General features: G+C 36.5%; 3 protein-coding genes across 3 annotated transcripts in view; 1 reads left to right on the forward strand and 2 right to left on the reverse strand.

The window, feature by feature from the left end:
* On the forward strand, positions 1–2115 carry LOC104721023 (cytochrome P450 81F1-like). Its single transcript, XM_010438930.2, has 2 exons — positions 1–1039; positions 1195–2115. The coding sequence occupies exons 1-2, from the start codon at positions 143–145 to the stop codon at positions 1834–1836; spliced, it is 1539 nt and encodes a 512-aa protein (XP_010437232.1). The 5' UTR covers positions 1–142; the 3' UTR covers positions 1837–2115.
* LOC104721024 (cytochrome P450 81F3-like) lies at positions 3412–5396 on the reverse strand. The gene is made up of 2 exons (XM_010438931.2): positions 4458–5396; positions 3412–4105 (listed from the first exon to the last, which is right to left on the reverse strand). The coding sequence occupies exons 1-2, from the start codon at positions 5322–5324 to the stop codon at positions 3485–3487; spliced, it is 1488 nt and encodes a 495-aa protein (XP_010437233.1). The 5' UTR covers positions 5325–5396; the 3' UTR covers positions 3412–3484.
* LOC104721025 (indole-3-acetic acid-amido synthetase GH3.2-like) overlaps positions 8583–10293 on the reverse strand; it is a 2358-nt gene continuing 647 nt past the window's right edge. The window contains exons 2-3 of the mRNA XM_010438932.2: positions 10192–10293; positions 8583–10105 (exon numbers count right to left, since the gene is read on the reverse strand). The exon at positions 10192–10293 is cut by the window's right edge and continues 15 nt beyond it. Coding sequence (XP_010437234.1) covers positions 8719–10105; positions 10192–10293 — 1489 coding nt within the window. The 3' untranslated portion in view covers positions 8583–8718. The remainder of the gene's footprint in view (positions 10106–10191) is intronic.

Here is a 10293-nt window from a genome sequence, read left to right on the forward strand (position 1 = left end):
ATCCCACATTATGAAAATGAAAGTCGAATTAACCTTTCGTATTTGTATTGACTATTAAACCCTTCGGCCTCTGTTATATAAGCTAAGATTCTATCTCACCACAATCAAGAAAAAACATAGAAGAAAGAGACGCAAAAGAAAGATGTTTCAGTTTTACTTTCTCCTGATGATTGTCATCTTCCCATTACTTTACCTAGCATACAATTTTAGTTCTAAAAGGCAACGTTACAACATTCCACCTGGTCCTCCGGGTCTCCCTGTTGTCGGACATCTCTATCTCATAACAAAACCACTCCTCCACCGTTTCTTTCATGGCTACACCAAAAAGTACGGTCCCATATTCACCCTACGCTTCGGCTATCGTCGTGTCGTCGTTATATCGTCTTACCCTCTAGTTAAGGAATGTTTCAGCGGCTCAAACGATATAATTTTGTCAAACCGGCCTCTTTCCATGACTAACAAATACATTGCTTACAATCACACCACCATCGGAACCTCCCCCTACAACGAACATTGGAGAAACCTCCGGCGCATCAGCTCCGTGGAGATCCTCTCCTCTCACCGCCTCGCAAGCTTCCTAGATATCAGGAGAGACGAGCTCCGTCGGATGCTCAAAAGACTCGCACGTGACCACACCACCAACGGTAAACTCGATTCTTTCAAGAAGGTTGAACTCGAACCACCCTTGTCGGATTTAGCACTCAACAATATCGTGAGGATGGTGACGGGGAAAAGATACTACGGCGATGATGTTCAGGACAAGGAAGAGGCGGAGATATTCAAGAATCTCATCATAGATATTTTCGAAAACAGCGCTGCTAATAACCCTAGCAATTATTTGCCCTTCTTGAGATTCTTGGGGAGCAAGTACGAGAAGCAGGTGAAACGTATCGGCAAATCAGTAGACAAGACTTTGCAGCGTCTCCTCGACGAGTGTCGGAAAGACAGGGAAGGAAATAGTATGATTAATCACTTGATGTCTTTGCAGGATCAAGACCCTGAGTATTACAACGACGTAACCATTAAAGGGTTAATGATGGTAATACGTAATTATATAAAATTTACTTATACTAGTTATTCATTATATTTCTCTAAGCTAAGTGATTATAATTGGTTACATAACCTTTATATTATACGTAACATATTTTAACTTAGTTAACTATACCATCCTTTTCATGAATCAACTGCATGCAGGCTATGATAATCCCTGGATCAGATACTACTTCAGTTACGATCGGATGGGTTATGGCAAACTTGTTGAACCATCGGAACGTGTTGAACAAAGCAAGGGCGGAGATAGATGAAAAGATCGGACAAGACCGTGTCATTGACGAAGAAGACATCTCCGACCTCCCTTACCTTCAAAATATTGTGTCTGAGACATTCCGGTTAAACCCGGTGTCTCCGGTCTTGCTCGGTAGGGAAGCTTCCAAGGACATTAAAGCCGGTGGATATGACATACCAGGTGGCACAACAGTCTTGGTCAACGCATGGGCCATACACAGAGACCCGGAGCTCTGGCACAATCCAGAAGAGTTTTATCCTGAAAGATTTAATGGGAACAAAATCAAAATTGATGGATCCGTTGACAGTGTTCAAACTCTGATGCCGTTTGGGAACGGTCGGAGATTGTGTCCTGGGGCTGGACTCGGGCTGAAGACTGTGATGTGGACAGTAGGAGCAATGGTCCAATGCTTCGATTGGGAGACTGTGAATGGTGAAAAGGTGGATATGGAGGAATCTCGTGGGATTGTGATGCGAAATCTTAAGCCAATACGAGCTATGATCCGACCTCGACCAATTATTTCTAAACTTGTTGTTGAGGCAACTTCTTAAATCAGAGTTTGACGGCAGTTCTATCATCTATGCGACGATAAACCAATTGCCAACAAATAATAATGTGAAGTTCTAACCAAAGTTGATGATTTCGCCAAAGCAAAGTAAAAAAAAAAAAAAAAAAAAAAATTTTTTTTAGACAGTAGTACTTACNACTAAATATGATATCAAACCAAATATCTTATGTTCCAATAAATAACGGGTTTTAGTTTATTTTGTAACATTCATGTATAATGTAAGATCCATGTGCTACAAATTCCTTTTTTCCTAACACGTGTAAGCTTACAATTTTGTCGATTGCATGTTAATTTGTTTTATCTGTTTTTGTCCTCAAGTAATAATATTATATGTTCCAATAAAAAATGCGTTTGTTTTTAATAATATTTTTACATATAAAAAAAAATTTATAGTTTTTTTTTTTGGTCGTCTAAGACCATCATCATCCGAGAACTGCTTCCTTGTTACTCAAAATACTATATTTTAATTATTTTATTATAATATTATTATATATTTAAATAAAAAATCTGTAAAAAAAAATTGGCCAATCATAAACAGCTATATCTTAAAGAACCGATGCTTCAGATGCTTAGTGGAGAAGCGTTTCTCTCTCTTTGATTTACTTTATCATTATTATTTAATTTTTAAGTGAGAGTATCCTTGAGAGTAACTACTAGTAATTATGCTCTAAGTTTTTCTATACTTTAAGATCCATGTGTTACAATTTTATTTTTTCGTAACACGTGTATAGAAACTTACAATTTTCTCGGTTGGATGTTTATTTGTTATCTGTATCAGTCCGTTCTCGATCACGTTTCTCGTCTGTAGCTTTCAGTACTCTTCCACTATCAATTCTCAATAATGTCAATAATGTCGACCTCTGTCCCTTTCTTCTTTTTAGTGACAGCTATCTTTTCTTTTAAAGCTGACTAGGAAAAGAAGGATCATTCCTTCTTTTTTTTCTTCTTCCTTCTTTTTTTTCTTCTTCATATTTTAAAGAAGACCAAAATTTGAGACAATAAAAAAATGGGAAGAATATATATATATATATATAGACATACATACCAGGAGGGGAAACTTCCAGAGTATGTTTAGTTTACTAAGATCCTTATTCCTTAGTTCATTACTACTAAGTAAATGGTGAATTTCTGACGTCTAGCCAGGATAATTAATTGTTCCTAAATTTTCGTCCTCTTCCTTATTTTCCATCTTTGTGCTCCGATCCACTAATTTACTAATAGTTTAGTTTTATCTTTAACTATTATTTAATATTTTCGAATTGTATTTCCCAGTTAGTGGAGTGGACAACAATGGGCATCAACATTTGAAAAGTTACCTATACATTACAATAATGGTTTTGATACCAAAATCAAACCGAATCCAAAAAGAAAAACTAATTTAAGATTATATTCTTTGATTTTTTTTAAAATATATCTAACTAATCTCAATTACGAATCAAAAACAAAACTTAACCAAACTATTTAGTATTTATTATTGTCTAATTATGTTTTAGTTTGAATTACACACACACACAGCCTTGGTACACAAACTGACAAACGCAGCCAAAAATCTCACATCTGTAAACAAGTTTGCACTTTGCAGCGTGGAAAATAGATAACGAGAAACAAAAAAATGTTTGACAACTAAAAAACTAAGCCCGTAAATGGGCCTGAAGGTTATTCATAATGGGCCGAGATCGACACAAAGCCCGTAATGGCACTTTCTTACGCATCGCCATCCCAGGAGTCTCCGTCATATCAATCTCTTCGCCGTTGACTTTTTCCCAGTCAAAGCACTGAATCAACGAACCTAACGCCAACGTCACGATCCTCTGCCCTAATGCGGCGCCGGGACACGATCTCCGTCCATTCCCAAACGGCATCAGCTTATGAACGTCTTCTTCTCCGCCGTCAAACCTCTCCGGTTTAAACTCCTCCGGCTCGTTCCAAAGACTTGGATCTCTGTGTATAGCCCACGCGTTCACCATCACCATCGTGCCACGTGGCAAGTCGTATCCTCCTACTTTGATATCCTCCATCGGCGATCTTGGTACCAGAAGCGGCGCCGTCGGGTATAGCCGGAATGTTTCCGACACTACGTTTTGGAGGTAAGGCAGTTCCGCAATGTCTGGTTCGTCGATCAAACGTTCTTGTCCGATTTTCTCGTCAATCTCTAGTTTTGCTTTTTCTAACGACTCTGGATGGTTTAGCAAACTCGACATCGCCCATTCCAACGTCACGGCGGAGGTGTCTGTTCCGGCGATCATCATGCCCTGTTTCTTCCATAATTAGCAACGCATAGTCCCAATTCTGTGTAACGGATTTTAAATACTACGCCTAAAAAAATCGAACATATATAGTGAAATAAACCTATTCGATTAATGTATTCAATTAAACTCTAAACCACGCTAAAGCTGTACCTAAACTTAACTAATATAGTCGTTTAGATTAATTAAGATATATTTTGCTAAAAACTTCAAATCCAAAGTATACAATAACTACCAGTTTCTATATTTGTGAATGAAAAAAAAAAAAAAAAAAAAATGAATGAAACCTAGCTAACAAATCTGTCAACATTAATTAATTAGCATAAACACATATATGAGTGTGTTAGCGATTCGTTACCAGCATTAGGCCTTTGATAGTGACGTCAGTGTAATAGTCTTGCTCATGCTGTTGCAGCGAGAGCAAGTGATTAACCATTGTGTTACCGTCTTTATCTCTCTTGCACTCTTCAAGGAGACGCTGCAAGATCTCATCCATGCCTTTCGCAACAGCTTTCACTTTCTTCTCAAAGCTCCCTCCGAATATCTTCATGAAAGGCAAGTAATCTCCGGGATGCCTCGCTCCGCTACTGTCGTTGATATCGGCGACGAGTTTCTTGAAAACATTCGCTTCTTCCTCGTTATGGACTTCGTCTCCGTAGTATCTCTTCCCTGTAACCATCCTCACGATGTTATTGAACGTTAGATCAGACAAGAGCGGCTCGAGCTCGATATCTTTGTTGACGTCACGTGAGAGCCTCGTGAGCATGCGTCGGATTTCGTCTTTGCGGATGTGGAGGAAGTTGGTGAGACGGTTCGAGGAGAGGATTTCGAGGGAGCAAATGCGGCGGAGGTTACGCCAGTGGTCGCCGTAAGGAGCGGTTCCGACCGTTGTGTAGTTGTAAGCGACGTATTTAGCGGTTAGGAAACAAGGTCGGTTTGATAGAATGATGTCGTTTTGGCCTGTGAAGCATTCTGTTACGAGTGAGGAGGAGGAGATCACGACGGCGCTACGGGAGCCGAATTTGAGGGAGAAGATTGGGCCGTGGGTTTTGGATAGACGTTGGAAGAGACGGTGGACCGGTGGTTTGAGGAGGCGGTGGTGGCCGAGGATTGGCAGAGAGTAAGGCGGAGAAGGAGGGAGGTTGAAACATTTCGTTTTGGAGGTGAAGAAGAATTTGTAAGCCAAGAGAAAGATAGCTAAAGGGATCACGTAGTAGTAAAACATCCTTGACCTTCCTTTTTTTCTGTAAGGAGTTTAGTAGTAATGGCGTCGAGGAAATGATCATATTAGCAATTAGGGACCCTAGCAATTTATATATAAACAAGTATTTTAACCTTTTCCACGATATTTAATTTATTTATTGTGAGTGTGAGAAATTAATTATCATATTAGCAATTATATATATAAACAAGTATTTTTACTTTTCCACGATATATATTTTATTATTGTGAGTGTGAGCATGAAGTTTTCAGAGGATAATGTTGTTTTGTTACTCGAAATGCTCGAAACGATCGTCATGTAAGTCAAAATTGACACAAAGCTGACAACCATGAATTAATCAAGACAATATCTTGAATTAAGAATTATGGAACGAGTAAAGAAGAAATACCAGTTTTAGTTACGTTTAAAAAAGCAGAGATCACGTTGAGATTTCACATGTTCAAAATCTATTTTTTTACCTTGTTTTTATGCTCTCGACCAAGTGCGAGTAAGCACACTGCACACATAAGTCTTGATATATATGCTTGAAAAGGGTCACTTGAAGTCTTGAACTGTGGTTAAGAACTTCACGGAATTGGAGAGGGACCAAGTTTCGCGTGTGCGGTTCAGTTTTTAAATAAGTTACTCGTTTATTAATTTTTTATGTCAGTTAGTTTAATCATCATTTTAAATCAGGTTTTTTACATGTTACAATTACAAGCCTCTAAATTATTTTTATCCTTTTCAGAATCTTCATATTATGCTACTACCTAAGTACCTAACGGCACCTAAATGTATAATTATCGTATTCCCAACGGCAGATCTCGCTTTTAAATTTTAATTCCTTTCTTTTTAAAACGTTTCATCTACACTAATTGCAAGTGTTCCCACTCTACGAATGTGTATATAGATAACAAAATGCTTAGTAGCTTTCAACAACAAAAAAATTATTATTACATTTACATATGAGTCCACTTGGAAGTTAGTGGAGAAATTTTTGACTGTTGATTTAAATTATGGTACTGTCATCGTATTATTTAATCTTTTTGGAACATTCGATGATAATATACAAGTCACCAGTCGACAATCACTGCATGGTAACTCCAAAAAGTATATAACATTGAATCAATCAGAAAAGTCACCATGATTTTTAACATTCGGTTGGTGAAAGAATAAATATATGGAAAAAAATATTAGGTTTATCATTATCTACACGTTAAAAATTTGACTGTTAAATTAAATCTATGCTATTAAAGTAGGAGTTATAAGTTCCTAAGATCATCCACATAGGATTTTAAACAACCAATAGAAATTTAACATATCACTTATTAACATTTTATACAATTTCCAGAATTTTCTATATTAAAAATTATTTTAAACAACCTATTATGATTGGACATATCATTCATTAACATTTTTTAAATTTACATAATTTTTTAGAAAAAGAAAAATTTTAAATTTATAGAAATCAAAGAACTAAGCACAATATCCCACATCGGCTAAAATTTTTTTAGACAATAGTTCAGAACCAATATAAATAAGATTAATATGCTTCCAACAACGAATGAACAGGAAATCATGATTTATCAGACGTCCAAGTTTAAAAGTTTTATTTGGTTTGATCTGGTTTTTTATTTGATCAAATTAAAACTTTAAACAGTTTCAAAAAAATATTATAATATTTAAAAAATTTAAAAGTTTAAATATTATAAATATTGAAACTTTTAAAAGTTCTTAGCTTTTTAAGAAGTTTTTAAATATTATAAGTTTTAAATTTTAAAAGTTTAAAATATTATAAATATTTAAAACTTTTAAAAGGTTCAAAATTGTATATTTCGAAACCTTTTAAAAGTTTAAAATATTATAAATATTGATAAAAAATATAAATTATCTTATTTATCTACATTTGTGCTTTTTATTTCTTATGAGGTGTAAAACATATTTTTGTGTATGATTTTATAGATGAGTTGATATTCTTTCATTAATTTTTTATTTTTGGGTCTAAGAAAGAAGGATTGACATCGCAAGACCTTAATTTGATGTTTGAGTCAAATTTTGAGGTTTAAAGAAGAAAGATGGACGACAAACACACATATTTTATTAGCTATATACATGTATGACCAGGGTTACAGTTGTCATGGTTAAGGTTTATTAACCATCGGTTATAGTTAGAAATTTTTGTAATCTTAACCAGAATCGTTTTTCTGGTGGTCAAAGAAAATGGTTTAGGATATATGAGGTCATCAGTTTGATTTGCCTCTCATGGACGTCAAATTAAATTTATGATTTTTTTTATCAGATTTGATTTTATAACACAACTGATTTTTATATTTTAAAGTATTGTGTATCTGAATTTTTTTCGTTAGTACTAATTTAATTTTTTTATAAAATAATATTTTATCACCGTAATCAATTATATATAATTTTTTTATCAAAATATATTAAATAAATCCACGCATAGGGTGTGGAAGTAATTATAAAAGAATGTATATATCTACTACAAACATTTTGCAATAGTAATGGGCAAATTGACATATTCTAATGTATAAATACCCGTTGTGTATAAAAATAATCTATTCCGACTACTCACACTAGACCTTTTGTCCTGAATCATTACTAAATCTCGATAGTATTCAACGCAATTTGCAAGTTTCATTTATTTATTTTTTTTTATTTTTATTTTGTCAACTGCAAGTTTCATTTAGTAAAGTAAAAAAAAAAAAAAACAAAGACTTTTGTCTTAGTAATTAATTGAAAGGCTAGTTTGCTGAAAACCTTTTGTTTTTACCAAAATAAGTATCCGAAATCAAAATAAGTTATAACATTTCAAGTTATCAAGTTTGGACCCTGAAATTCCCATTTAAAACTTTAGTCTAGTTAAGATTGGGCTTCAACTTGAAATGGGCTGGTTGCTTGACCGAACCTACTTTAAGCTTCCAATACAACATTTTGGGTTTCGTTGAATTTCCGCAAATTCGCCGCAATTATTTTTTAATCAACTAATTTTTTTTTTTTTTGAGTGTTTGTTGGTATTACTATTGAGAGTGAAATATTTCGTCGATTATTCGAATCAGCCAATTATTTCAGAGTGTGAAAAAGAGCAGAGCGTGAAACTACGATGAAGATATTTATGTTGACATGGTTATTCATTGTAAACTACGATGAGTTTTTGGACTATAGCAGAAAATAATCTCGCCAATTATGTGAGATCTACACACTAATTAAGCAATTAATTAGCTGATTCCAAATTTCCGACAAAAGAGAGGAAAAAAACATCAGTACGTTTCTTCAAATTTATTATACGATTCAAGAACCCTAAACAGAACAGCATAATAGGTAATCTAAACGAGTCTTGGAATCAGAAACAGAGCTTTATATTCTAGAACTGCGTACAGCATAGGTTTTTTAACACTTTCATCTAACGACGTCGTTCAGGTGACCAATGCGGCAACGAAGGGCTGAAATGAGTAGACACAACTCTAGAGTCAAGCAGTTCCATGATCGGTGTGAATCTTACGCACCTAGGGACCTTATACTGATTAATCGATGCACCTCTCGAGATGGCATAGTCCATGAGCTCCTCAAAGGTACCGTTCTGCACCACACGTATCTCCAACGGACCAATCGATTTATCAGCGACTCTGCTTTGTCTATAAACCGAGTTTAGGGATTCCTCCATCTCCAAACAGCACTTCGCCATGACGTCGTCGCTTGGAAGAGCATTGGTTTGGTCTCTACAAAGTAGCTCCCAGTAGATTACGTAATGACCCGGTATAGTCTTCGTTTCTGCGTAGCTCGTGTACTCGATCACGCGTGTTCCTTGCTCTGCAAACAACCTCGACGCATTCTCCACTGCCTTCTGCAACTCAGCCTCGTCGGTTTTATCGGACTCGATGCTTAGCAAAACATTCTTTCTTCGTATGAATTTGAATTGTGGAGCGGAATTGTGGAACCCCGTGACACGGAGAATATCACCGACTCTGTAACGGCAAAGCCCTGCATAAGTAGTGATCACGAGTTCATACTCTTTGCCTACCTCAACGTCAGCTAACTCCACAAGTGAGGTTTCTTCTAATGATGCTTCTGCTGCTCCATCTCCATCGTGATTATGTGGGAGGAATTCGAAGTATGCCATGTTGGGCATGATTGTGTAAGAAACCTCCGAGGGTTTACACATCGGCTTTAGGTTAATCCCGAAGTAACTTTCGGAAGAAGCATACATCGTGCAAGCCATCGGTAACCCGCCGCTATAGTACTCCAACGTCGGGATATACTGAGCCATCGCTCCAGTAACAATTACATCGAGGTACTTCGTGTTAGGCCATATCTTTGTGATTATCCCTTCCCAGTTCTCTTGTGAACAGACCTCTGTCAAAAACTCAGCAAGTTCTTGATCAGGTTTTGTCAAAATCTTTGACATGCGGTTTTTAATGGCAGGATCAAAGATTCTTGAACTTAGGGTTCCGGTTGAGATATCCCGAGCAAGCTCCTTCCAATTGTTCTGGAGGAAGCTTATGGCACGGAGGAGACCGGAAGCAAAGACCGCACCGAGGCGGAGAACATCGTGGCGCATTAAGAGACCACAAAGCATTTGAGCATACATGCTTTGAGACGAGTCGGGGCAGAGGATGGCTTCGTTAGGACTAGTGTAGACATTGTACGGGTCGTACGGTCGTCTCTTGAAGTGGTCGCTTTTGTAGTAACTCGTGAGAACCGGACGAGCCGGTAACCCACCAGACGTCTTAGACTCCGACTTCACAAACAAGAAGTATAAGCCTTTGCCTTTGTCTAGTCCCGGCACATAGCTGTCGTCAAAACATTTTTGGTTAATTTAATAAAATAGTTACAAATTATACAGGAAAAAAGATGTTTAAAAAGTATTTATACTAACAGATTCATGACGGGCATGAGAAGACTGTATAAAAGCTGACGTCGGTCTAAGTCTTCTTCAATAGTCGGCATTAATTTCCTCTCACCAGCAGATGTCCCAGAG

Source organism: Camelina sativa, chromosome 11, assembly GCF_000633955.1.
Source record: "Camelina sativa cultivar DH55 chromosome 11, Cs, whole genome shotgun sequence".
NCBI lineage: Eukaryota > Viridiplantae > Streptophyta > Magnoliopsida > Brassicales > Brassicaceae > Camelina > Camelina sativa.